This window comes from Petaurus breviceps, unplaced genomic scaffold, assembly GCF_028583685.1.
Source record: "Petaurus breviceps papuanus isolate PSGF00001 unplaced genomic scaffold, PetGlider_PUasm1.0 90845, whole genome shotgun sequence".
Classification (NCBI taxonomy): domain Eukaryota; kingdom Metazoa; phylum Chordata; class Mammalia; order Diprotodontia; family Petauridae; genus Petaurus; species Petaurus breviceps.
This window is the reverse complement of record NW_027187359.1, coordinates 3,079,006-3,106,706: the sequence shown is the minus strand read 5'-3', so window position 1 is coordinate 3,106,706 and position 27,701 is coordinate 3,079,006. Positions and strand designations below refer to the sequence as shown.

At 39.3% G+C, this 27,701-nt stretch overlaps 1 protein-coding gene across 1 annotated transcript in view; it reads right to left on the bottom strand.

Moving 5' to 3' along the window:
* Positions 1–27,701, bottom strand: part of NUGGC (nuclear GTPase, germinal center associated) — a 79,391-nt gene that overhangs the window by 31,478 nt on the left and 20,212 nt on the right. Inside the window, exons 8-14 of the mRNA XM_069072279.1 lie at positions 22,442–22,651; positions 18,589–18,764; positions 15,349–15,367; positions 12,453–12,542; positions 10,426–10,528; positions 8,050–8,183; positions 2,155–2,319 (exon numbers count right to left, since the gene is read on the bottom strand). Of these exons, the coding sequence (XP_068928380.1) occupies positions 2,155–2,319; positions 8,050–8,183; positions 10,426–10,528; positions 12,453–12,542; positions 15,349–15,367; positions 18,589–18,764; positions 22,442–22,651 (897 nt within the window). The remainder of the gene's footprint in view (positions 1–2,154; positions 2,320–8,049; positions 8,184–10,425; positions 10,529–12,452; positions 12,543–15,348; positions 15,368–18,588; positions 18,765–22,441; positions 22,652–27,701) is intronic.

The following is a 27,701-nucleotide window of genomic DNA, read 5'->3' as shown; positions in this document are numbered from 1 at the left end:
GGAAGAAGAGCGGCCCCATATACATCAAAATATTTATAACAGCACTTTTTATTGTAGCAAAGAAATAAAAACAATGTAGATACTCATCAATAAAAAAACTAAACAAGTTGTGGTCTATGAATATTGTGAAGTATTATTGTGTTATAAAGAATAATAAATATGATGAATACATAAAAGTATGGGAAGTCTTCTATGAATTGTTGTAAAGTGAAGTAAATAGAACCAGGAAAATAATATATACAACTATGATGTTCTTTCTAAAAGAACATCAAAAAAAATGAAGTCAAATACTGTGAAATTATAATTACCAAGCTTGGCCCCAAGGAAGTCTAATGAGAAGGTACCTTCCCCACTTTTTTTTGCAAAGTTGGGAGACTGTGTATGTGGAATACTGTAGAAAATGTCACTCTCCTCATATATCACTTAGTTTAGCCAAACTTCTATTTTTCTCCTTATTATTATTTGTTACAAGGTTTGGTTCTCCCAGAGGGAAAAAGAGGATACACATTGGGAGAAAGCAAGCAATATGAAAACAGAAGATACCAATAAAACTTTATTTTTTAAAAAATAGAAGTGTTAAAAAGGCATTTTTTTCTCAGATAAGAGTAAGTAGTTAATTAAAGGCTTTTAAACAGCGACTATAGAAATACAAGGTACAAGCTTGTGTTGTACCTTAGACAGCTATGAACAAAGCCCAGAATATAAGTTAAAACCTTCTACTTTAGAAAGCCTTGAGTTAGAATAAGTAGCAAAAGAAAACATGTTAAGTTGAAAGAGGTGGTATTTAACTTGTACCTAGGTGTTTGTATTTGTTTTTGAAATTCAACAATTATTCTATACTGTATCCTGACATTTTTGTCATGGAACAGTTACTAATTAGTAAGTAGGTAAATAATTTATACTATTCCTTTAATAAAGAATTCTTTTTTAATAGCAGAATTGTAAACTGTGATAGTTGTAATAAAACAAGCCCTAGCCTATGAATCAAGAGAGTTGTGTTCACACTCCAGATCTGACACTTACTAACCACAGAACATGTCTGAGGCTCTTCACCTCATCTGTGAAATAAGGACTATAATATTTGCATTATCTAATGGATTTATCATAAGAAAATCACTTTATAAACCTTAATGTGTATTATGATTATTATGTACATATTTGGTGTCTTTTTTATAGTCTCCTTTGCTGAATCAGCCTCTATATCCCACCCCACAACTACAAATATACACAAGACCTAGTCCCAGACCTTCTCTTCCCTCTCTGTAACTCTCATTTGGTGATTCCATCTGCTCCCATGTGGCAAATTACCATCTCTACGTAGATGAAGCCCAAATCTATACATCCAGCCCTAATTTCTTTCTTGAACTTTAATCCCCTCATCACCAACTGCCTATTAAACATTTCCACCTGGAGGTCCCACAGGTAGCTCAAATTCAACATTTCCTAAATAGAACTCACCTACACTGTAATAAATATTTGTTCCACTAAATGGAATCCATGCTAATTAAACTAATATATGGGTTAGTTTAATTACTTGGTCTCTGGGTCTTAATCCAAGAAACAACCATTCTATTAATAATAGCTCCTGGAATTGAGGAAAGACTATTTAGGAGGAAGGAGAAAAGAAGGGAATAAGTTTTTATATAGCACCTACTATATGCCAGGCACTGTACTAAATGCTTTAAAAAAACAAACAAGAAAAAATGTTATTTCACTTGATCCTTATAACAACCTTGTGCTGTTATTATTTCCATTTTACAGTTGAGCAAAATGAGGCCCACAGTGATTAAGTGGCTTGCCCAGGGTCACCCAACTGGTAAGTATCTCAGGCCAGATTTGAACTTAGGTCTTCCTAACTCCACACCCAGTGCCCTATCCACAAGGCAATTAGCTACCCCAAGAAGAAAATATTCAGGAAAATCAGATCCGTTAAGTTTCAGCAAGTCTCACAATCACTATATACACTCAAGTTGGCAGATTCAATATGACTCAAAGGAGGTTCAAAGCTGATAGGTGCAAGTAAGACCACCAGTGACCTTCTGCCAAGGGAGCACCTGGAATGGGTGCAAATGGGCAGATAAGACTTTCTCACTCCAAATTTTAATAACATCATAATTTTTCTCTGGAACGAAGGGGAAAAGAAGTGTCACTCACGGTTAGACATCCACTGAGGAGTCTTCGGTAGGAATCCCTGGCATCTCTCACCCCTTCCTGCAGAGGCTGCTCTACCTGGGTGAAACACTGATCCACATCCTTCTCCAGCAACTGTATTCTCTCTTCCATAAATCTTCGAAGGCTGCTCAAGTGAAGGTATTCATTCTGGACAGCAGAAACCGAAAGAGATGTTACCCCACAGCCCCAAGGGAAAGAAACAGCAGCCTCCTATCCAGGGCATTCCTCCCTGACTAAACAACAAAGCCATAACTAGGTCCCTGTGCCTCAGAAAAATGAGACACCAGTATCTAGGGGCCTTCTCCCTATTCCTCTGTCCCTAGACCTCAAAGGCTCCCATCACCCGATAATGTTTATCTGACCACCCTGCTCCCTTACTTGGTTCCAGGACAACAGGCCCTAAGGGTCTATCACTATGGGGCCCTTTCCCAAGGCCAACATTCCCCTACCACCATACCCTCTGCCTGTTGACACCTTCCCCTCCCTACCTCCTCTTATTGTTTGAGGAGTTAGGGTTACCACGGGGTCAGGGCTGTACCCAACTAGGGAGAAATGTGGTCCCTACCCCATCTCATGCCCTCAATTGAATTTGTCCTAGCCATAAATTTTCCTAGCTATGGATCTGCTAATCATCAGTTACTCTCAAAAAGATCTTGGGATTTTAATGAACTACAAGATCAGCACGAATTAACAATTGATGTCATGGCAAAAAAAAAAAAAAAACCCTAATAGGAAATTAGAATACATTCACTCCTACATGGTGAATGTCCCATTGTATTCTCTGTCCTGGTCAGAGCATTTTGTTCAGTTCTGTGCGGCACAATTTGAGAGTTTTCAAAGAAGGATGACTAAGATCACATCACAGGAGATAAAGGGACTCAAAGTTCCCACCATTTAAGGGACACATGAAGGAACTGGGGACATTTGGGGACATTCAATTTGTAGGGAAGAAGACTTGGGGGGAACATGGTAGCTGTGTTCAAGCCTTTGAAAGGTTGTCACCCAAAAGAGGAATTAGTTTTGCTCTGCTTAGAGCTAGAGGGCAGAATCAAAAGTCAGGAGTGGCAATTACAAAGAAGCAATTTGAAACTTGATGTCAGGAAATTCCTCCTAATAATTCAAGAATAGAGTGGGAGAGGAAGAGCTCCCCCTCATGGGAATTCTAAAAGCAAGAGCCTGATGATGATTTGCTGGGTTTGTTACAGAGTGCTATTGTTATATTCATTTTACAAATGAGGAAGCTGAGTCTCAGAATGGTGAAATGACTTGCCCAGGATCACACTGCTAGTAAGTGTCTAAGGTAGAATTAGAACTCGGGTCTTCCTGAAACTGAGTCTGACTTCCCTTGTAACAAAATAGTTCAGTTAAGCAAAACAAATAAACGCATTGACCTTGACTGACAATGGATTCTGCAAATAGGGTCCACCACCTCTCTTTTGAGAAGAGGTAGTTACACTTCACCATCAGTCTTTGCCTTGGTCTTTTCATTTTTTGTAAAATTAAGGGGTTGGACCAGGTGATCACTAAGATCCCTCCCCATTCTGAAGTTCAGTCATTCTACATACAAGACCCTGTGCTAAGCATGAAGAAGGGCTCAAAAGAAAACAGTGCACAACTTGGAGGGTACACTATTATTGGAAAATAATTTATTTCCTAAACTCTCAATTTATCTGAGTTATGATATAAAGAGTTACATTTTTTAATTGACCTGGTACATCTTTAGGGTTTTTTTTTTAATAATTGACAAGAGTCCCTCTCTAAACTTTCCAACAAAGGGTCGAGACTAAGCATCCAAATCCAAGGCCAAGGAATTTTTGGAAAATTTACTGTTCACTCTAATCAGCAACTATCACAAAAGTGCCATGAACAATCCTCTCCCTACCTTCCCCACTGCCGTTTCTATCCCTCTACTTCCAATCACCTAATGTCTAGCTCCAAAGACAGAATATGCTCTGGAACTTGGCTACACCTCAAAATTAGGAGAGAATGGCAAACACTGAAGACCTTTCACCATTTGTTTTGTGAGATACTTTTCCTTGTATTTGTAAAAATAAACCAGCCTTGCAGGGGACCACAACTGCCTGGTTTTCCATAAATGTTTCCAAAAGCTGGGTGGAAAACCTGATTTCATCCCAAAAGAAATTTTTTCCCAGAAAGAAGTTCAAATGTTCTTCCAGAAGCTGCAGAGAACCAAGGATAGATATGGGACATGCCCTTTCCCAAGGATTTTTTTTCCCCACAAATTATATCCAAAATAAAGATCACAAGAACTGAGCTTAAAAGGCAAAAAAAAAAAAAAAAAAACCATAGGATGCACCAAAAGTCTTAGTGCAGATTTAAGGTATTTAAGCTTAAAACTTTACTAAGACTTTTGAAAAACCCTATACATTTTATTATTTAGTAAGCTGTAAATCATTGATTCATCAGATGCCAGCATATAAAGAGATCTCATAGGCCATCTAACTCAATAACTATCTGAAGTAGGAACACTCTCTACCACGTTCCCAGCAAGTGGTCATCCAGCTCTGCTTGAACACCCTAATGACAGAGAGCTCAGTGTGTTTAGAAGCAGACCATGCCACTTTGGGACCCTTCAAATTCTTAGGAAGCTTTCTCTTATATTGAGTTGATATCTGTCTCTCTGTGAGACAAAAGTAATCCCTCTTATACGTGATAACTTTTCAAATACTTGTTATTTTCCCATAGTCCTGTTTAAATTCAGTCTGTGATTCGGATGGGGGGGGGGGGTAATGGTATACAGGAAGACACAGATTTCCCCATAAATGTTCCCCATCTTCACCTGTCTCTCCTTGGCTTCATCTACACCAGTTTAAAAAGTGAACATTTTGCTAAAACTGCAGAGCATATATGCTTAGTTATTGTCACTTTTTAATCGCCAGCTGTGTGACCTTGGATAAGTCACTTCAATCTCATGTACTGGATTTCATTATCTGTCAAATAAGGTGTTCTTCCCCAGGCAGCTGGGGAAGACTATAAGTTACAGGGAAGGTGCCAGTCTGCATTGGTAGGAGGGATTTCCTCATCAGAAGTGCCTCCAATCAAATAAATCAAAGGTCGCTTTTTTAAAGGCAGTTGAATCCCTCTCCATCATTGACTTGCAGACAATTAACATGTTATGGTGGCCATCTCTCCTCTCTCTCTTCTCTCTTCCCACCATCCTGGCCATACTCCTGGGTCCAGCCATCCCCATTTCTTTTTGCACCATCTTCAGACTTTATTGCTTAGTTTTAACACAACCAACTGAGATTGACTCTGTGAGGAGAGAGGAAGGAGAAAGGTGGGAAGGGAGTATCAAACATAGCATCATATTGAACTCGAAGGGAGCCCAGGGATCATTTCATCCAGTCATTTTATTTCACATGTACCATTTAGTTGCAGCAAGTCTCTGGTGCTCAATGTTTTCCTCTCCATTCTCCTGCCACCTTAGAGAGAATGTGAAATGTGAGGGCTAAATTACCCATAACTTCTAATATAAAGAGTGCTGCAGAAATCAGTTAAGTGACTAGCTCTAAGTCACAAATTAGGAGGTAGCAGAACTTTGAGGCCAATCCTTTCCTAACTCAGCCTAGGACTCCTTTCCACTCTCCTACCTCACCATCAAACCTATCCCATAGTCTTTATGAGGTTCATAATACCCTGAACCCCTTCTGAAATCTGAAAATGGGTGGGTTCTTGGGGGGTGTTCCCTGAATCATAATGACTAAGTCTATTGGTGTAAGAAAAGGAATGGGGAAAAAAGGATAATTTAGAGGAAAATAAATGAATAAGGTTAAAGAAAGTGTCCTGACTCTTTTCTGAAACTATCTTCCCACTTCCTTTATTTCTCACTATACAAAAAGGCATGCAATATGAAATTGTGCTACAGTGGGACATTTAAAAACCAGTCACTTGATTTGTTGGTAACATGCCAGAAAAGGGTGAACAGAAAGCATGAGAAAGCATGGGCAAGAGAACTTGTAGCATGGAGCATCTGATCAGAGACCATCAGACTCCAGATTTCACCTAACCATTGGCAAGGAAGGAGATGCCATACAGGGTAGAGACCACTATCTGCCATGAGGAGAGACTTTTCCCTTTCCCCTTTTGATATTTTGATATGGGGCTATGTTTGAGAGTCCCCTGCAGGTCTCTCCTGGGTAGAGATGTTCTCACAGACTTGGTCACTCAGAAACTTTAATGATGTATTTTTGTTTGTTTGTTTTTTATTCCATTCATTCAGTAAACGTACCTTAACCTATTGAATAAGCCTATGGCATGTGAAGCTGGAAAGAATTATAATGGGGGTAAGAGCTGAACCTTTTCAATAAAATTAAGAATTTTTGAATCTTCATGCTTCCCAGCCCCTAACAAATAAGAGAAGATAGAATCAGGATGGTTTCTAATCCACCAAGAGGCTGGGAACCTAGGGGAACCTCCAGCTTGCAGAGACAAGCTAAGGTCACTGACTCCCAGACCTGCTCTCTTTTCTACACTACACTATCAAACCTCTTTCATATTCTTTAGGAGATTCCTAATATCCTGGACCCCTCATTTTAGGCCAAAAAAACTTCCTCCATTCACAAAGAGCATATCATCCAATCCATCTCATTACTTGTATTGAATTTGTACAAGAAAAGGAAATTAACTTAAGGGAAAGTTATTGACTGGTTAGTCATTAAAAGAAAGTATCTGAAGTATGCCCCCACAGTCACTAAACTGTACATGCCTTCTGACCCAGCAATGCTACTACCAGGCTTGTATCCCAAGGAGTTCAAAGAAAGAACCTTATTGACCCATATACACAAAACTATTTCAAGTGGTTATTTTTGTTAGATCAAAGAACTAAAGACTAAGAGGGTCCCCATCAGTTAGAGAAAGGCTAAACAAATTGTGGCATATGAATGCAATGGAATATTATTGCACCATAAGAAATAACAAAAGGTTTAATTTCAAAGAAGCTTGTGAAAATTTGCATGAATTGAAGCAAAATGAAATGGACAGAACTAGGAGAAGAATTTAGTTGTAAAGAAAAATATCTTTGAAACACTTGAGAATTTTAATCAATGCAGTAATCAACCATAATCCCAGAGAACTCATGATGAAGCATGTTATCTACCTCATGCCAGAAAGATGATGAACTCAAGGTGCCAAACTGAGACATAAATTTTTGGACATGGCTAATGCAGGAATTTGCTTGGCTTGAGTATTTATACATATACATAATATTTGTTACGATGGTTTTGTGGATGGGTTGGGGGTTTTTTTTTCAACTTGGCAGAGAGAAACCAAAATGAGGGAAGAGCATAACAATAAGGTTTTAAATAAAAAAGGAAAGGAAAGAAAATAGGGTCACTGAAACATCTTTAATGCACAGAAGAGAACAGAAACTTTGAAAATGACCTCTTGAATTTATTATTTGCTTAAAAGGAAAACTAATCTGTAATAAGGATTCATAGTTTCATGTAAAATCTTCATTTTCTATTCTACTTTATATGTAGAAATGATGATTTTAAAATCCAAAGTCCAAAATAAGAAAAACCAAAAAGAAATAAAAAGAAAATGTATAGACTCTCCTCCAACTGCCTTCCCCTTCTAATTGCTTTCTGTCACTTCCTTCCATCTCTCACTCACTATTGGATGGATTTGTCCCAGAACTGCAAGAAAAATTATCATGTCACTTTTCCCTGGTCCATTTTGGACATATTTTCCAAGCCTCTAATCATTTTTGTAGTTGTCTTTTAGATTCCTTGAATTTCGCTCCTTCTTTGAAAGAGAAAGAAGAAAGTATCAGAAGGCAGTTTTCAGTGGGCACCTAACTGACAGGATAGAGAGGCAAATCCCTTAGCAGCAGGGGACTGCTTCTAGATTTTCCCATACCGTCAGACCATCCTGAGAGTTGAAAGTGTCTGTGAGTAACAGGATTCCGAAAGCCTCTGTAACATACTTAGTCACAGTCTTCCTCTTCTTCTCCAGAAACTTTTTCCTGATATAGTCTCTTAATTTCGAGATTTCTGGAATTTACCAAAAACACAATTAGGAATGCCACCAAAAGCACTAATATAGTTTACTGGATAGAAAGCTTGTCTTAGAACTAGGAATAATAATGATAGTTAGTATTTATTTAGTACTTTGTGGTTTGCATAGTGGTTTATAAATATTTCATTTTATCCTCTCAATAACCCTGGGAGGTTGGTACTATTTATTATCTCCATTTTGTAGTTGAGGAAACTGAGCCATTCAAAAGTTAAGTGGCTTGCCCTAGGTTATATAGCAAGTGTGCCCAAGGCTGAACTTGAACTCAGGTCTTTCTGACTCCAGATCCAGTGCTCTAGACACTGCACCACCCAGAGGAGTCCAGGTCCTCTGACTACAAATTCAACATTGTTTTCATGGAAATTGGAAGAATAGTTTTTTTTTTGTTTTGTTTTAAAGCAATTGGGGTTAAGTAACTTGCTCAAGGTTACATGGCCAGTTATTTCTGGATGTGGTACTAAGTGTCTGAGCCTGGATTCGATCCCAGGTCATCCCGACACTGGGGCCAGTGCTCTTACTCGCTGTGCTACCTGGCCGCCCTGGAAGAATAGTTTGCCACAGGATGAGTCAGGATGAGACTAGGTTTTGTCCAGAGTCTACCAGGGGGGACACCAATTACACTAACCTTACAGAGAGCTACTTTTTTCCATGCCTAAAGTCTATAAGAGGACATGAGAGATCAATACATACAAAATATTCATCTTGTATATTTATCTGCATAGAATAAAGCAAAGGTATCTAGCACACATTTGGCTGCAGGATCAGATTAAAATGTAATTGTAAAATGTTTAACATAATAAATAAAAATACAATAGAACACAGATAATGTTAATATGTGCTTTTCTAATTGAATATGTGACTCACATGCGATCCTTATGTACAGTGTCTATTTCAGTTGGACAGCATTGGAATAAAATATGGAGTTTAGGGAAAGAAAGTCAGGTTCAAATGGTGTGGATTAACATTTAGCAGTCAGGTTAGTCCAAGGGCATACATAGATAGAGTGTTTGGTTGCTTTAATTACTGTTTTTCCATATACTTGTGGCATTATGGAATCATAGGATATATAATATTATGGAATCATAGGATCCTAGATTCAGAACTGGAAGGAACCTTAGGAACCATCTAATCTAAGCCCTTTATTTTATAAATGAAGAAATTGGAGTCCAGAGAGTAACTCGCCCAAGGTTACACAGGTGCTGAGATTTGAATCCAAGTCATCTGACTTCAATTTCAAAATAAACTCCGCTTGTCAGAGATGGGTAGGGCAAAAATCCCTAGGCAGAAGGATTTTAATTGAGACCCAACTCAGTCCTAAACCTCCACCAAATCAGAATTCATAAGATATTATATCCACTCTCATTTCAAAGATGGCAGTATGGTATAATGGAACGCACTTTGACTTTAGAGTCTGGATTCAAATATCACCTTTGATACTTACTACCTCTGTGACCTTGAATAAATAACTTTTCAAGGACTCAATTCCTTTATATATAAAATTACTAGAATGGACAAAATGACCCCTGAGGTCCCTTCCATGTTTAAATCTATTATTCTAGGAAAAAACAGATAGGGCCACTAAGACTCTTGATATACATGTCCATAGACCAACCCAGATGGTGAATACTAGGCTTACCTGCCTATCCTTTTTCCAAGCTAGGTATTTCATTATACACAGGTAAGCACACAGCTAATTCATTAGTTTACCTATTTATTAAATGTCAGCTTGTTCAGAGGACTATACTAGGTACAGGGGAAGGCAGTTTAAATTTAATTTAATCTATTTAAATGTAATCTAAATAAATTAAATTAGATTAAATTTAAATTTAAATTAGATATGGTGTCTACCTTCAAGCAGTTTATAATCTAGTACAAGGGTCAGCAAACCATGGTCCACACACCAAATTCAGCCTGCAGCTTGTTTTTATCTAGCCTAGGAGCTAACTAGCTAGTTGTCTTGGCTCCGAGTCCAGTGTTCTTTCCATTATCTCATGATACCCCTATACTAGGGGCTATGCTAGGATTTTAGTCCCAAGTTATTATGGGAACAGATAAAACAGTAATGCTAAAAAGATATTCATTTTTGCCAATAGGTGAAGAAGCTAGGGCATGATAGGTTGATGAGATATATGCCTAGAAAGAAAAAAAAACACTAAGGGTCAAACTTAATGTTGGTAGATTAAGCACTTGAGGAAAAAGGAAGCAAAAAGTTCACATCACCAGTCTCTTCCTCATTGAGTAACTCCTGCCGCCAATACTCCTGAGCGCTGACTGTGTATACCAGATCTGAGGCTTCTAGAACCTTGGAGTCAGGCAGTTTTCTCTAAAATGAAAGAGATACATACTGAATACAGTGACTCAACATATAGAAAGAAAGAAACCAATGGACATTACAATACCCTCTAGTAAATCCTAACAGGCTCACTTCTAGCTCCTTAAGAACTCCCTTAGAGATAGGGGTGTAACAAGGATGGGGTAGTTGGGGTTTTGTCCTAGGATAGAAAATTTAGAGGGTGCTAACAACATTATCTTGGGAGTATTTCTTCCTCTATCCAGTTGCACTCATGTCAGTAGTAACCTCCTTATTTCCCTCAGTGGCCATACTTTTAGAGTATAAAAACCTTGAAGAATCCTCAGGATGCCCTTCCTCTCCCAAGAAGAGAAGTATATTTTGATAGAAAAAGCATGTGCCAAACATTCTTGCTCATGCTATATGCCTAGGTAAGCCTAGATGACCTGTAGCTAGCTGGCACAGTGGATAGAGTGCCAGGCCTGGAGTGAGGAAGATTCATATTCCTAAGTTCAAATCTGACCTCAGACACTTACTAAGCTGTGTGACTCTGGGCAAGTCACTTAACCCTGTTTGCCTCAGTTTCCTCATCTATAAAATGAGCTGGGGAGGGAAATGGCAAACCACTCCAGTATCTTTGCCAAGAAAACCCCAAATGGGGTCACAAAGAGTTGGACACAACTAAAATAATGACTCAACAACAAAATAAACTACTAGTCTTACAAAGTCATCAAGTGATTACAAACCTCACACTAGAGACTTTAGTCTAAGGCTATGTGACAAGAATAAATCTACCATTTTGTGTTGTAAACACCATTTTGGGGAACTCTCCCTCAATCCCCTTCCCTATCAAGCTACTCCCGGTCCCCTAGGAAACACCAACAAAACAGACCTAGTCTACCAGAAAGGCCCACCAAGTCAGGCCTGTCCAAGCCCGCCACAAAAACCCTCCAAGAAGAACGGCAGAGCCCCTCACCCTTATCTAGGAACCAATCAGGGGATTTTTACTATTTTGGCAACTGACGGGTTGTTAAGCAACGTTATCCTTTGGCTTCTGTATTTTCCCTGCTTGTTCCCCTTGGCAACAGTTATATTGTGGCTTTTGTCTATATAAACCCCGAGATGTATATGTTCAAGGCTGCTTGATTTGGGTGCTGACCCCCGGCAGTCACCAGCTTCATTATGCTCCACTATTAAAACTTAACTTAAAAATGATTAATGGTCTCATCTCACAATTTCTCATTACAACATTTGTACTGAATTCTTCTGGACATGATACTTCTCAATGAACAATAGCTAAGTCATGCCATTCCCAATGGGTCACCATAGCTTTTGCAGATGAAAGCACACAGTACAAAGTTTTGGATAGGTTTTCAACACACCCTACATTTATTCATGATGCCCCCCACTTCACCCCATTTTACCTTTTAAAGAAATATTTCGCTGCTGCAGAGGAATTGTGAGTCAATATAAGTCAATAGCTCGCCAAGCCAAGCCTCTAGAGGCCTGGGGGCGGGGAGGGGGGGAGAGCTAAACCTGTATGCTCCCTTGCTACTAACAAACAGGGCCATCCACAGTTTTTTTTGTTTTTGTTTGTTCATTTGTTTGTTTTGGAGGAGGGAAGGCAGGGCAATTGGGTTAAGTGACTTGCCCAAGGTCACACAGCCAGTAAGTATTAATTGTCTGAGGCCAGATTTGAACTCAGGTCCTCCTGACTCCAGGACCAGTGCTCTATTCACTGTACCACCTAGCCGCCCCCACAGTTTTTTTCAATCATTTCCACATAGTCCCTAGAAAAACTCTTGCTGCCACTAAGAGTAGCAACAGCCTCCCAAGAGAGAGATTATTTTGAGAGAAAAAAATTAGAGATATCATCAAAATTTCAGGGGAGGGGGAGGAAATGTTGAAGAAGGATTAATTTACAAAAGAGAAAATGCACAGGAAACATGCAAACTACCTTCAGCTTTTCCTTGAGTGCTCTGTTCTTTTGCAGATTCACAGCTTCATTTCTTTCTAAAATTGCCTCACGCTGACTTTCAATCACCCACTAGATGGTTAAAAGAAATGAAAGTATATTACTAATTATTATTACAAATAACCATGGTATATTGTTTATTCTATATAATATGTTATTATAGTTTATATTATGTATTAAGTAATATGCTGCTACAACATATTATATTATTTATATAATAGTATTTATTATTATTAGGGAAGCTAGGTGGCACAGTGGCTAGACTGTCAGGCCTGGAGTGAGGAAGACTTGAGTTCAAATCTAGCCTTAGACACTAACTGTGGAGTCTGGGCAAATCACTTAATCCTGTTTGCCTCAGTTTCCTTATCTATAAAATGAGCTGGAGAAGGAAATGGCAAACCACTCCAGTATCTTTGCCAAGAAAACCCCAAGTGGGGTCACAAGGAGTTGGACATGACTGAAACGACTGAAGAACAATGTATTATTATTAACAGTTATATAACTTATATAATTATAGCAATTAAATTTTGCAATATTAGTATCATTATTAGGGTTGGGTTCATGGCACAGTGGAAGATGTATTGAACCTACTAGCTGTGTGAGCCACGGCAAGCCCCTGGTCAAGACTCGGTCAGCCTTAGTTTTTTCATTTGTGAAATGGGGATAATCATATTCACTGCCTCATAGTGTCATTGAGAGGATCAAATGAGATAAAAGAGGTGAACTGTGAAAACCTTAAAGAACTAGATAAATACTAGTTATTGTTATTAAGCATGTAAATAATACTGGCTGCCATTTACACAGTATTGTTAGCGTTAGTGCAAAATATTTTACATATATTCACACATAATCTCATTTGAATTTCACAACAACCCTCGTTATAACATATTTTATTATCCCCATAAAGAAAGTGAGGCTGGTAAGGTTGAATAACGTGGTGCAGGCCATGCTGCAAGGAGGCACCGGACAGAGGATTTGAACCCAGGATTTCCAGATTCCTTTTCCAACTTGTCACCCACTACACTATGCTACCTCTCCAAAAGTCTGTTAAATGCTAATTGAATATTCCCACAACCACAGCTAACAAGTAAGTGATAAAGATGGGCTACCAGACAAAATGAATTTACATAATGTATATTACAAAACATACGATTGTATTATGTATTATTAAGTATATTATATTACATTAAATGATATTATATTATGTGTCTCTATATTATATATTATACTATTTATATATTAAATATAGTTGGTATTACAACACACCATATAGAATAATTTGTATTCTGAAGTCACAGAATCTTAAGAATTAAAGAAAGGACCTCAGAGAAAATTTTGTTCAAACTCCAGTCCAGTGCCAAAGTCTCTCTGCAGAACCCCAGAGAGATGTTCATCTTGTTGTTGTGCAGTAGTTTCAGTCCTGATCACAGTTCCTGTGACCCTATTTGGAGTTTACTTGGCAATGATACTGGAGTGATTTGCCCTTTCTTTTTCCAGCTCATTTTACAGATGAAAAAAACTGAGGCAAATAGGATTAAGGGACTTGTCCAGGGTCACACAGCTAGTGTCTGAAGCTGAATTTGAACTCAGGTCTTCCTGACTCCAGACACAGTGCTCTATCTACCCCAATGGTCATCTAGCATCTCTTAGTACATTGCCCATGAAAGGGAGTTCACTGCTTCACAAGGTAGCTGGTACCATTGTTGAATATATCTAATTTTTAAGATAAAGTTCTTTCTTATAATGGGTTGATATTTTTTCCCTTTAATTTCCACTCAGCCCTACTTCCATAATACAGAACAAAACAAAACATATCTATACCCTTTTCCAAATGACAGCCCTTCAGATATTTGAAGATACCTATCCTACCTCCCTGTAGTCTTTGATTAAAATGAATGCTGCAAAAGTATGGTACAGGGAAGTCCTCTTAGCCCACCCCTGTCCTGGTTTTTAAGTACCTATGTACAATATTTTGTGCTAGGTATTATGAGTACCAAGATGAAATTGACAGTCCTTCTTAAAGAGCTTATAATCTATGAGAAGATATATATAGAAATGTTAAATAAGTAACCTAAGAAATCCAGCTATTTGAAGGTATAAGGAGAGATACCATAAAGAGGTCAATACTAGATACAATTGTGTGTATGAACTCTCTCTCAGACTGAGTCTTCTGTCTTCCCTACCAACCTTGCCTTGAGTTCCTGGCCACTATGCCCATGCAATGGCACTGCTCCCTGGAAGACAGAATCTTACTGTTTCTTCCTCATTTTTATCTCTGTTAGGAGCATTAATTCCTTCTACCCCAACATACAGTATCATAGGATTTAGAGCTATAAGGAATGGATAAGGAAACCAAGGATTTGGTTCCAGAAAGGAAACAGAATTCACTCAAGGTCACTCATCCAGGTAGTAGAAGAGCTGGGCTTAGAATCTATATATAATGTAAATTGTTGCTGCTTCTCATAGTTGGCAACATGACATCTCATACCTCCATGTTTTTGCACAGGCTGAGTTCCATGCTTGGCATATTGTCCTTCTTCACCTCCATTTCTTGGAATCTCTCTTGAATGCTTAATTCACATAGTAGCTCCTACACAAATCCCTTTCAATTCTCCCATTTGCTAGGGCTTCTCCCCACCTTCTTCACTATGCTAAACAGCTCTGTATATATTTTGTATTTGCTTATCCATGTAAATAATTTCTTCCCAATAGACTATAAATTCTTTAAAAGCAAGGTATATTTTATTTTCATCTTTGTATCTATTCCCTGAGTCTAGCACAGTGCCTGGCAAAACTGGGAATTTAATAAATGATTGTTGAATTGCATGCATCAAATTATATAAAGTGTTTTATTTGAAAGGAAATAATTCATACTCACATTTTCCCCTTTCCTTTCCCTAAAAAAATTAGAAAGAAAATGAAAAAAAAGAAATCTTTTTAGAAATACATTATAATTTTTAGTACATACTAAAGTAATCATTTTTGTAGAACCTCTGGATTTGGAATTAGAGAACGTGAGTTCAAATCCTGTCTCTGTCACTGACTACCTGCGTAATCTTGGGACATCACTTAAAGTCTCTATGCCTCTGGGGGAGCTAGGTGGTTCAGCTAATAGAGTGAATAGAGCACTGGCCCTGGAGGTAGGAGGACCTGAGTTCAAATCTAGCCTCAGACACTTAACACTTACTAGCTATGTGGCCTTGGGCAAGTCACTTAACCCCAATTTCCCTGCTTTCCCCCCTCCAAAAAAATAAAGACAAAAGTCTCTGTTGCTCAATTTCTTGATCTGTAAAATGAAAGGATTGGATTAGATGGCTTCAAAGATCCCTTAAGATATGTGATCTTAAACAAAGAAGGAAAAAGTCCTCTGGCAGTAGAGACCTCAGCAGACAAACCACTTATCTTTTCCCCATTTGGCTCTGGATAAGTCATAAACCATGTCCTTTAGACTGTAAGTGCCTCGAGAGCAGGGGTTGTCCTTTTTTATTAATTGTATCCCCAGTTCTTAGCACAGTGCCTGGTACATACTGGGTGCTTAATAAATGTATATTAGATTGGATTGGATGTGCTCATTCAAGATCTCTTTCTCTTCAAAATACTGACCCAGGGTCTTGATGACTAGTGAAAATACAAGAGGCTTTGAAAGCTGAAAAAATATGTTGATATAGGAAAGGGTGATTATGAAAAACAGTAGAGTTGGAGGTTAGGAGGGAACATTCTCAAGAAAAATATTATCTCAAATGTGGAGTAATTTGGATCCAGTAGGGCAGAAGGATAAAGGGAAAATTTAAGTGGGATGCAACTATCTCTCAGAAATAACTTCTCCATTCATGGCAATTACATGTCTGGTGTCCATGTTACCTAATTATAGGTTCCTGAAGTTGTCATTGTTTAGTCGTTTTCAGTGATGTCTGAAACTCTGTGACCCTTTTGGGGTTTTCTTGGCAAAGATACTGGAGTGGTTTGCCATTTCCTTCTCCAGCTCATTTTACAGATGAGGAAACTGAGGCAAACAGGGTTAAGTGACTTGCCCAGGATTACATAGCTACTATTTTAAGGCTGGATTTGAATTCAGGTCTTCCTGACTCCAGGCCCAGAGTTCTATCTACTGCTCCACCTAGCTGCCCTGAAGAGTTGCATGTGAATATTGCTTGGAAAATAATATTTATATCATGCCATGTGAAATAGAAAGTATTAAGAATTCAAGAAAACTTAGGAAAGCTTACACGAATTGATGAAAAATGAAATTTTTTAATTGAAATTTTGAAAGTAATTTACAAGATGATTGCTGTAAGTAAAGGAAAAGAACTCTTTTCTTTTACTGTAAGTAAAGGAAAGACTTCTGAATGTGATGGGATATTGTCACATTATAAGAAAGGATGAAACAATAAATATATAGAAGGATGGGAAGACATCATCCTCATAGCTAACATTTGTATAGTACTTTAAGGTTTGCAAAGCTCTTTACAAATTTTATGTCATTTTGGGTATTGTATTTCTTGACTTCTCAACGGGGGTTAGAGGAAAGAAGAGAATTTTAAGCCAAAAATAAAAATAAAAAGATAAATAAACAAATCTATGATACTATGAAAGAAATTATCTTATTTCAAGCACACAACCACTCTGGGAGGTAGGTCTTATTATTATTCCCATTTCACAGATGGTGGAACTGAAGCAACCAGCCGTTAAGTCACTTGCTCAGGGTAATATACATAGTTAATGCTTAAGGCTAGATTTGAACTCAGGTCTTCCTAACTCTAAGACCAGTGTTCTATCTTCTGTCTCTCTTACCTGTCAAGTAAAGTAAGCAGAATCAGAAAAACAATTTGTACACAATGAGTATAGTGAGGTAAATGGAAAGAATAATTGAAACTGAATGCTGCTAAAATATAATGATTAAACTTGGCCTCAAAGAAAAGATAAGAGAAGGCACCTCCCTCCCTTATGTGCAGAGATGGAAGACTATGGGTTTGGAACATTACATAGAACTCTATAATACAGCATGCAACATATATTACACGTGGACTTGGGTGATGTATCATTTAATTTTGTTTAACATTCCTTTTGTCTTTTTCATTGTTACAAAGGATGGCTCTCTGGAAGAGGCAAAGGGAAAGTTATATTGGGATAGGTAAGTGATATTAAAAAAAAAAAACCTATCAATTTTTTTAAAGTCTGGGAATTCAAGGGAGAACTATACCTGGCAACTGAGAGCTAAAACTGCCAAAGAGCAGTGCCTAGGAGGCCAGCTGGGAAAGCCTCCCAGCAGAGACCTTGCTCTTTGTCCAGTGGAGGGATGAGGCAAGGACTCCATGAGGAAAGAAAGGACATCAAGACCCTGCAATACTGGAGATGTGAGCTACGTCAGCCACAAGTCTGCCTCCCCACCACTGTACTCTGTTTGTGCCCACAGATGCTGTGTGTATTTGTCAAAGATAATGCCCTATGTTTATGGGGGGAAAGTTTTGAACACTATGTAGTTTCTTTGTTTTTGTTTTTGTTTTAATACTCCATCTTGGTAAATGCCGCCGTTGCTATGAGCTAACTGAATTTATAGGCTGACTGCATATTATCTATGGTTACCCCAGAATTTCAAGTAGTCACCCCACTGAGACCCCAATCTGCAAATCTTTAAGCATCAAATTAGAGAAGCAACCTCTAAATGAAGTACTAAATGAAGGGCACTAGAGCTCTAAGGGGACTAGTCCAGTCTTCTCCATTTTACAGGTGAGAAAACTGAGATTCACTGGGCTTTAAATAGCTTGCCCAAGGTTACAAAGTGAGTTAGGAATACAGCAGCAACTAGAACCAGATCCTTTGTGTTCTTTACCTACGATATTTTGCATACTTTAGCAACTGTCATTTTCTCACAAGAGTTTAGATCTGGAAGGGACCTTGGAGATCATCTAGGGCAACTCCCTCCCCCTCGTTTTATAGGTGAGAAAAATAAAGCCCAGAGAAGTTAAGTCACTTACCCAAAGTCACACAGACAGAAAACAGCATTGACAAGATTCAAATTCAAATCCTCTGACTCCAAACCCAGGCCCCTTTCCATTGTACCCCACTGACTCTCCAAAGAAGTGTAAGTGAGCAGCACAAAGGAAACCCAAGATCATACCTTAAGTATTCTGGCAGATAGAGCTTATCACACTTGGTGACCACCAGGGCAATATCTTGGCAAACTCCCCGCTGGCAAGCTTTGATACTTTCACAAAGAAGCTCTTCATGGATTTTCCCCTCAGAAATCCTCTCAGTGTCACTGATCACCCAGATCACAGAGCACTTATCGATGGACTAGAAATTACCAACAACACATACACTTGAACAACAAAAGTAAAACACAGAGCTAGTTCTTGGGCAATATCCACGAGTCCAGAAAACTGGTGTGAGACCCAGACCTACCACCAGGGGGATGATGGAGCTAGTTCAAGCCTGCTGGAGTGCCAAATGTGAAATTTTCATCATGAGTGTTCACACATGGGAAATCACAAAAGCTACAAAACAGGGCTTGGTTTATTATTTTGTTGACTGTCTCAACTTAGGAAAGTGATAGAGAGAATGTTAATGCAAATGAAATTTTAAAATGTGTCATGCCAAGCAGGCAGATATCAGAAAAACCTAAGAAAGGCTTACATGAACTGATTGCAAAGTGAAGGGAGAAGAACAAGAGAACATTGTATAAGTATCAGCAACATTGTGCAATGATCAACTATGAATGACAGCCCTTTTCAGCAATACAAAAGACAATTCCAAAGAACTTGTGATGGAAAATGCTATCCACCTTCAGAGTAAGAACTGATGGAGTCTGAATGCAGACTGAAGCATACTGTTTTCCTTTATTTTTTTCCGTGATTCTTTTCTTTTGATATGTTTCTTCTTTCATAATATGACTAATATGGAAACATGTCTCAAATGATTGCACATACATAACCTATATCAAATTGCTAACTGTTTTAGGGAAAGAGTGGAGAGAAATGAAGGGAGATACATTGGAACTCAAAAATTTTTTAAATGAAGGTTAAAAATTGTCTTTATATGTAACTTAAAGAAATAAAATACTATTTAAAAAAGAAAAAATGTGTCATCCCTACTTTTTTTGATTTTTGGTTTTTCTGAGAGCCATTGTTAAATAATGATCAGCACACTCCTGATCTTTTTATATGCTTTCTGCACTTGTATGTGTGTTTTTGAGAGTCTTTTACATCATATGGGGGATGAAATAAAAACTGTCCTATTCTTAAGTATTTATTGCCTTAAGTGCTTCTAAGGGAGGTGATGACCCTGCTATCTACACTTGTAGAAACCTAGACACAAGTTAGACATATGCCACAACTGAAGATTTTCCTGAAAAAACTCAGGATGAAAACATAAAGAGGCAAAGAGAGTAACATCGTTATGGGGTGATATCAGGGTTTGGGCACCCTTTGTGTTTGTGGGAGAGGAAAGTAGGAAGGATCACAGAATCATAGAATTTGAGAGTTGGAAGGGACCTTAGTGGCCAACTAGTCCAAACAATACATGAGAGAGGGTTGAGGAATTATTTAGGTGGGAAAGCCACAAGCATTCCGAAATACATTACTGGACTTCTCTTCCCAAGTAAAAGAAGGAGACAGTGACCTAAAGATGAGGGAACTGGAGCCCAGAGAGGAGTGACTTTTCTAAAATCACCCTGCCGGACAATCAAGGAAGAACTCAGAAACAATAGGACGAGGGGCTCCAGAGAGGTAAGGGACTTGCCCGGGGGTCACATGGGCACTTTTATACTAAGGGGCAACTAGCAGACAGTTACTATAATGCCAGAACTCAGCAGGAGAGGATTGAGGCAGGGAGGGAGGGTCTCATGTGTCAGTCTCAGATCACACTGTTCAGAGGAAAAGCATTTTTTACCTCAGCATGTAGATGATATCCCCAAACCACAAGTATGCTAGGGAGCAGCAGTCCAAGTGCAGTGTGGGCAGAACTAGGGAGCTAGTTCAGACTGTCCTTGGTGGGGCTTTTTTGCCCCCATCTGGATCGGTTTATTTTTCTGTTATTAGTGGCCTCTGAAAAAACTACCCAACGAAGTAAGGTAAATGCTCCATCTGGCTGTATGGCCAAACCAAAATAACCACCATACGGGCATGAATCAGGTGTCCCCTCCCACCACACTGCACCCCCGCACCTCTCTGCCCACCCTGGAATTCTCTCTCTCCCGCCTTCCAAGTCTTGGCATCCCGAGGTTCCTTCTGGGCTCAGTTCAAGTGCCATCTAAGACCCCCCCAAGCTGCCAGTGGCTTTAGGGGAGTCACTTCAGTTATCTTCCTGCACCATTTTCTTCATCTATGAAATGAGTGATTTGGATTAAATGACCTTTAGCCACCACCACCATCTTCCAAATTACATTGTATATAATTTGCATTTAGTTATCTATGTACTTGATGCCACCTACCGGCAACTAACTAGGTGGTACGTCAGATAGAGTGATGGGCCTGAAGTCAGGAAGACCTGAGTTCAATTCCATCCTCAGACGCTTACTGGCTGTGTGATTCTGGACAAGTCACCTCAGTCTGCCTCAGTTCCTCCACTATAAAACGTTAATACTAATAGCACTTACCTCCTGGGGCTGCTGGGGAGATCAACAAGATAATATTTGTAAAGCACTTAGCACAGTGCTGGCACATAGAAAGAGCTTAATAAGTGGCTGTTCCCTTCCCTACCTCTCCCCTCCTTCTCCCCTCCCCATCCCCCAGTAGAATGTAAACTCCTTGAGGTTAGCAACTTTTTCTTTGAATCCCCAAACAGCACCTAGCAGAGTGCCTAGATAGAACATGGTAAACATTTAATCAATACTTCTGAGACTGAATTCAATTGAACTCATAACCACTCTTATTCAGGGCCTGGACTTGAACATGTAGAGATGCCATTGGGGACTAGTTCCCTGAGCTCTGCCTCTGCTCCTGATACAATAGAAATAGTATTGGCTCTGGAGCCAGGGGCCATTGATTCAAACCCCTCATCAACTACTTAATTACCTGGGTGATCTCAGGCAAATCATGTAACATGATTTTCAGGGCCTCAGTTTCCTAAGAGAGAGCCTGGCTTGAAGAGAGAGGTCAAAGCTCCCTACTCTGAACCAAAGACAGTTGGGACTGAATACAAATAAAGGTTCCACAGCCCCAAAAATTGCCTAAATCCTAGAATCCTTCTTCCAGGAAACAATGGTTTTAACCTTCCTTCAAATTACAAGAGCTCACATTTTTACAGTGGTTTTCTCACTACCACTTTAGAAATACATAGTATTTCTCTTCATTCTACAGATGAAGAAACTGAGATCCAGAGAGGTAAAAAAATAGCTAGTAGGTGCTTAATAAATTCTTGTTGACTAACTATTGATAGCAAAGTAAGATAATGCATTAAAGGGCTTTGTAACAGTTATTACAATAGTATTACCTAAGCTCACACAGCTAATCAGTGGTATATGCAGGATTGAGACAGTCCAGGCCAAGGGTATGTTGGAGCCAACTCTAACAGGTAACTGTTAAGTTTTCAATATGAGCATTTATACCTTGGAAATTAGCTATATATTGTCACAGGGATTGACTTGTTTTATTGATTGTTTAGACTAAAGAAAGATTAGTGTTTTTTTTTTTTTTTTGCCAGGCAAACCTTTGCTATAACATCCTCCTTCTTCCTTAGGGTTCAGTTGCCTCCTTCTCGTCTCTGTTGCTAACTCCTAAACTCTTTTGCCTTTTACTAGCTCAGCTTGACCACAGCTTGGCTGTGGGCCACTCCATCTCTGGCTCTCAGCATGCGTCTCTACTGCTCCCAACTCTCTATCAACACTGGGCTTAGTACTCAGAGGCCAGAATAAAAAGAATATCATTTCATGAGCTCATTAAAATTCCATCATCAAAAAGCAAAGCACCCTTTAAGGTTTAAGGGGAAGAGATGATTGAAGAGGTTGAAAGAGTTGAAAAATAAGGAGAAATTACCCTTTTCCACATTTCATCTCTTTTGCTATTAAAGTCGCCTGTTCCAGGTATGTCTACAAGCACCACACCTTCCGGAAGCACCCCTGACCTGGGAAGAGTCACTTCTACATATTTGATCAAGGGCCAGATTTGGGTCCTAACTGGTCCCCCATCTGTATTCCTCATCTGAGTCCGGATGTAAGGGTCCAATTTTACAGAGAGCTCATTTGCCTGAAAAACAAAAGAAGAAGTATAACAGTCATCTATTCCCATATTCCCACAGTCTATCTTTTCCTTGCATTGATGGTTGCCCAGATATGTAAAAAGATTATTATGCATTCATCATAGGAGGTAGGCATGAGAAATATCACACCAGTCTAGCTATATGATCATGACCATGTGATTTAATTTTTTATCATTCGTTTTATTTTTCAATTAAAAAACATTTATTTTCTCCCCTTCCCACTACAAGCCCAATTCAAAAGTAAAAAAATAAAAACAAAACTATTGTAACAACATACACATAAGCAAGCAAAATCAATTTCTACCCTGTCCACGTCCAAAAACGTGTGCCTCATTCTGCATACCGAAGCTATTGCCTCTCAGTCAGGAGACGTGATTCCTCATCCTCATCAGGGTAAGTCTTTGACTTGATCAGCTATTAAAGTTGTTTCTCTTCACAATGTTGTTATTATATAAGCTGTCCTGGTTCCGCTCACTTCACTTTGTATCAGTTCATGCAAGAGTGGGAAGTATTACCGGAGGTCAAATTGAACCCAGTCCTCTTTAGAACACTCTTTAACTGATTTAGATTTCATAATAAAACTCTTCTTTCTGTTGATAAGAACATTCTAATGACCAGGATGGCACTGTAGAATAGACAGGAGCCCAGTGTCACTGGATTGAAGAGGCAGTGTTGGGAAGTAAGGGGAACACGCCTGGAGTGGAGAGATGGAGTGTCTTGTCCAAGAAAGACCATGGATGCCAGAGTCACAAGATGGAAGTGTGCAGGGTGTGTAAAGTGTAAGAAGACTGGAAAAGGGAGGGGGCAAGCAGGTTATGAAGAGCTTTGAACACCAAACAGAGGATTTTATGTTTGATCCTAGAAGTGATAGGGAGCCAGGGGAGTTTATTGAATAGTGGGGGATAATATAGTCAGACCTATGCTTTAGGAGGTCTCTTGGCCTCAATTTGAGGATATAAAATCTTGCCTATATATATATAAATATATATGATATAAAATCACATTTATTAATTGTTGGAAAATCCTTCCTTATATCAAATCTCAGTTTGCTTTTCAATTTCCATACATTACTTATAGTTCTTCCTTCCAGGACAAGCTTAATCCTTTGTGTGGCAATCCTTCAAATCCTTCAAAATCCTTCCTTCTTGTAGGAATGTACCATGTCCTGACTAATTAGGTCTTCTCCTTTCCAAGTTAAATATCCCCAATTCAGTCATTCATTCAACAAGCATTTATTAAACATCTTCTATGTATCAAGTGCTGTGGTAGGTGCCAAGGAGGCAAAGACAAAAGCAAAACAAATAGTCCCTGCACTCAAGGAGGGAGTGATTCTATGAGGAGGAAGCATCATATACACAGACAGACACAGAGGAACAGACATACACACACACACACACACACACACACACACATAAAGAGTAATTTTCAGGAAGAAAGCACTAGCAATTGGAGGAATGTGGATAGGCCTTAGATAGTTTGTGACACATCAGCTGAGCCTTAATGGAAACTAGCAATGCTATGAGGCATTTGATTGTAAGCTCCTTGAGAGCAAGAACTGTCTTCTGCCTCTTTTTGTGTCCTCAGTGCTTAGCACAACACCTGTTACATAGAAGGTACTTAATATACATTTATCAATTGATTGATGAAGTAAAAGGACAATGGAAGAAAATTTCACCCATGGTGAGGCATTCTGCACAAAAATGCAGGGACAGGAAACAGAATGTCACCTCCAGGAAACAGAGAACCCATTATGGGGAGTATTGTACAATAAGCCTGTAAAGGGAGGCTGGAGTCAGACTGTGAATGGCTTTAACTGCCCAAACAGAGGACTGTTCATTTGGTCCCATAGGCATTAGGGAGTCACTGGAGGTCAAAGAACAGGGGAAGAGGCAGTCAGAGCTGTGCTGTGCCTCAGTCCTATCAATGTAGCATCCCTGTGGAGGACAGACTACCAACAAGACACAAACAACTAGGAGTCTAGTGCAGCAATTCAAACAATAAGCTACAGTGGGAATGGAATGGATGCTGGAGATTCTATGGAGCTAGAATCAACCGCTTCCTTGTCTAAGGCCTATATTTACTACGCTGATCTCCCTCCTCCGAATGCTCTCCAGCTGGTCAATATACTTCCTAAAATATGGTGCCCAGAAAGGAGCACATCCTCGCAGGTGCAGTCTGACTAGGGAAGACAGGGTACAGAGGGAGCCATGGCCTCATTAGTGTAGCTTGAAACAGAATTAGCAACTAGGTGGTGCAATGGATAGAACACTAGCTCTAGAGTCAGAAAGACCTGAGTTCAAATCCAGTCTCAGAAAGTTCTTAGCTGTGTGACCCTGGGAAAATCACTTCACCTTTTTTTGCAAATTTCTCCATCTATAAAATGGGGAGAATAGTAGCACCCACCTCTCAGGGTTGTTGGGAAGATCAAATGAGATAATAATGATTGTGCCTGGCATATAGTAAGCTTTATATAAATGTTGGCTATTATTAATATTTTGTGACTAGCATATCATCTGATTCACTCTGAGCTTGTGGTCTGCTAAAATGCCTAGATCTTTTTTCAAATGAGCTGCTTCCTAGTCCTTCCTACATCTCCCCCATCTTGGTCTTATGAAGCTAATTTGGGTGGGGGGGGCATTGTTGAATGAATAAGAACCCCCTAGAGGCAGATCAGTTTTGAACCACTGTAATGATAATTATTGATATTTACTTGGAACTCCAAAATTTTAAAAATGTTTTCCTTATTAGGGCAGCTAGGTGGTGCCATGTATAGAAGCCATGTATAGAACACTGACTCCAAGAGGTCCTGAGTTCAAATCCGGCTTCAGACACTTCCTTGAGAGTGTGAGCCTAGGCAGGTCACTTAACCCTGATTGTCTTCATCCCCCTTCCCCCCAAAAGTGTTTCCCTCACAACATCCCTGTATTTGTTGTGTTTTACTGATGAATAAAAATGAATGACTAGTGAGCATTGGAGCCTGAAGGGGTGGGTGCTCAGGTCTACTGAATCCAAGACCAGTACATTTTTCTGCCATATCAAGCTACCTTCCATAAAGATACAGATCTGTTCCCACCTAGATCCAGGGACTCCTGAACCAAAGAAGACTTCCAGAGCTCTCCTTGAAGTGCCCCAAATCCAGGACAGCATGGGAACCAGGACAGCTTCCCATAAACACCCCCTTCAGGACTACCCCAAACTGCACCAGGACCTGGTCTCCAACTAAAGGCGCCTGCCCCATCTGGTGAGGACACAAGAAAGCTTTTTTCCCTATTGACCAAAAAGCATTTGATGCAGCATCCACTAACATTCTACACCTAGCCTAAAGCCCTTCCTTTTACTATCATATGTGTTCAGTACAGAAAGGCAGAGTGTACAAAGGTTGAACCTGGTATCAGGAAGACCCACAATCTAATCTCACGCCTCTTACTACTACTACCAGTGCAATCCGTTAAATCACTTAATCTCTCTAGCCCTCAACCTCCTCGCCTGTAAAAAGAGAGATTTAGACAGAGCGCCTCTCATTTCATCCCAGCTCTAAATGTAATCATTCCAAGGTTTTATCCCAGCTCTAAATATAATGATCCTATGATCTTATGATCTCTCTGAGCCTCAGTTTCTTCACCTGTAAAAATGTGGATAATAATAGGAACTACTTCACAGGACTGTTGTGAGGATCAAATATGAAAATATTTGTAAAGTGCTTCACAAATCTTAAAATATTAAATAAATGCTAACTTTTGTCATTATCTATAATAATAGCACCTGCCTCAGGGTTGTACTGAGGTTCACATACAATCAGTATATATGAAGTGCTTTGTAAGCTTTAAAGTGCTGCAAAAATATAAATGATTATTGAATTGAGTTATTAATATGCATAATCATAGCTTTCTTTGAGCTTTGGGGCTCACAGAGAGGTTAATACAACAACTACTTGGTGAAGTAGGTAGTATAAATATTATTATGTCCATTTTCCAGATGAGTAAACTGAGTTTCAGAAAGGTTAAGTAACTTTCCCAGGGTCACACAGCTAGTGTCAAAATTAGACTTTTAACTTAAATATTCAGTATTTCAAAACTGGTACAAAAAAGTTCTGCCTAAATGAGTGTAATGCCATGCACAGAAGCTTTCCAGAAGAACTGCTACTGTGAACAGCTTTTTTAAGATTCTGATTACTCAGTATAGTGATTACTCTATTCCATAACAAAAGCAAAACATCCATGGGAAATCAAGGTACAGCATAATTCAAAATACAGCATTCACCATATTACAACTTATCACAGAAATCACAATATAATATTCACAATATAGTCTCAAAGTAAAATAGTCACTCAAGTTAACTCAATCAGTCACTTATCAGTAGTATCAAAGTACACAGTCAAAGTCTTCCACTCTTGGGGCAAAGTCTTCATTAACTCAATTAGTCACTTATCAGTAGCCTCAAAGTCTTCCACTCATGGGGCAAAGTCTTGATTAACTCTATCAGTCACTTACCAGTAACAATAGTCAAAGCACTCAAAGTACAATCAGTCACTTATTCAGTAAAGTCTTACTAAGTATCATACACATAACCCTCCACCCCTTAGGTCACTAGTAAACTATAATTCCATAATTATTCAGTACCCAAGGAGAGCTCTTTTCTTCATCTTGACTTAGGGCCTGTTCTCAGATTCCCTAGATCCCCTTCCATGGTCCCCGATTCTACCGGAGTTCAATGGCAGACAGCTCTCATTTCCTTGACCAGCTCTCTGGGGAGGTTCTGCTCCATACTGGCATTCACAGGGTCTGGTCCATGTCAGCTCCTTCACCATTTCTGCTCCAAGGAATTCAAGGCTCAACCAAGCTGCAAACAAACAGTCTCAGCATCCCAGCCATGCTTCAGTCACCTGGGCTCCTGGCTCCTGGGCTCCTGGGCTCCTGGGCTCCTGGCTCCTGGCTCCAGCTCCTGGCTCTGGCCTCCTGGCTCCTGGCCTCCTGGCTCTGGGCTCTGGGCTCCTGGGCTCCTGTTCAGAAGAAGCTCCACCAAGACAAGTTTTCAGT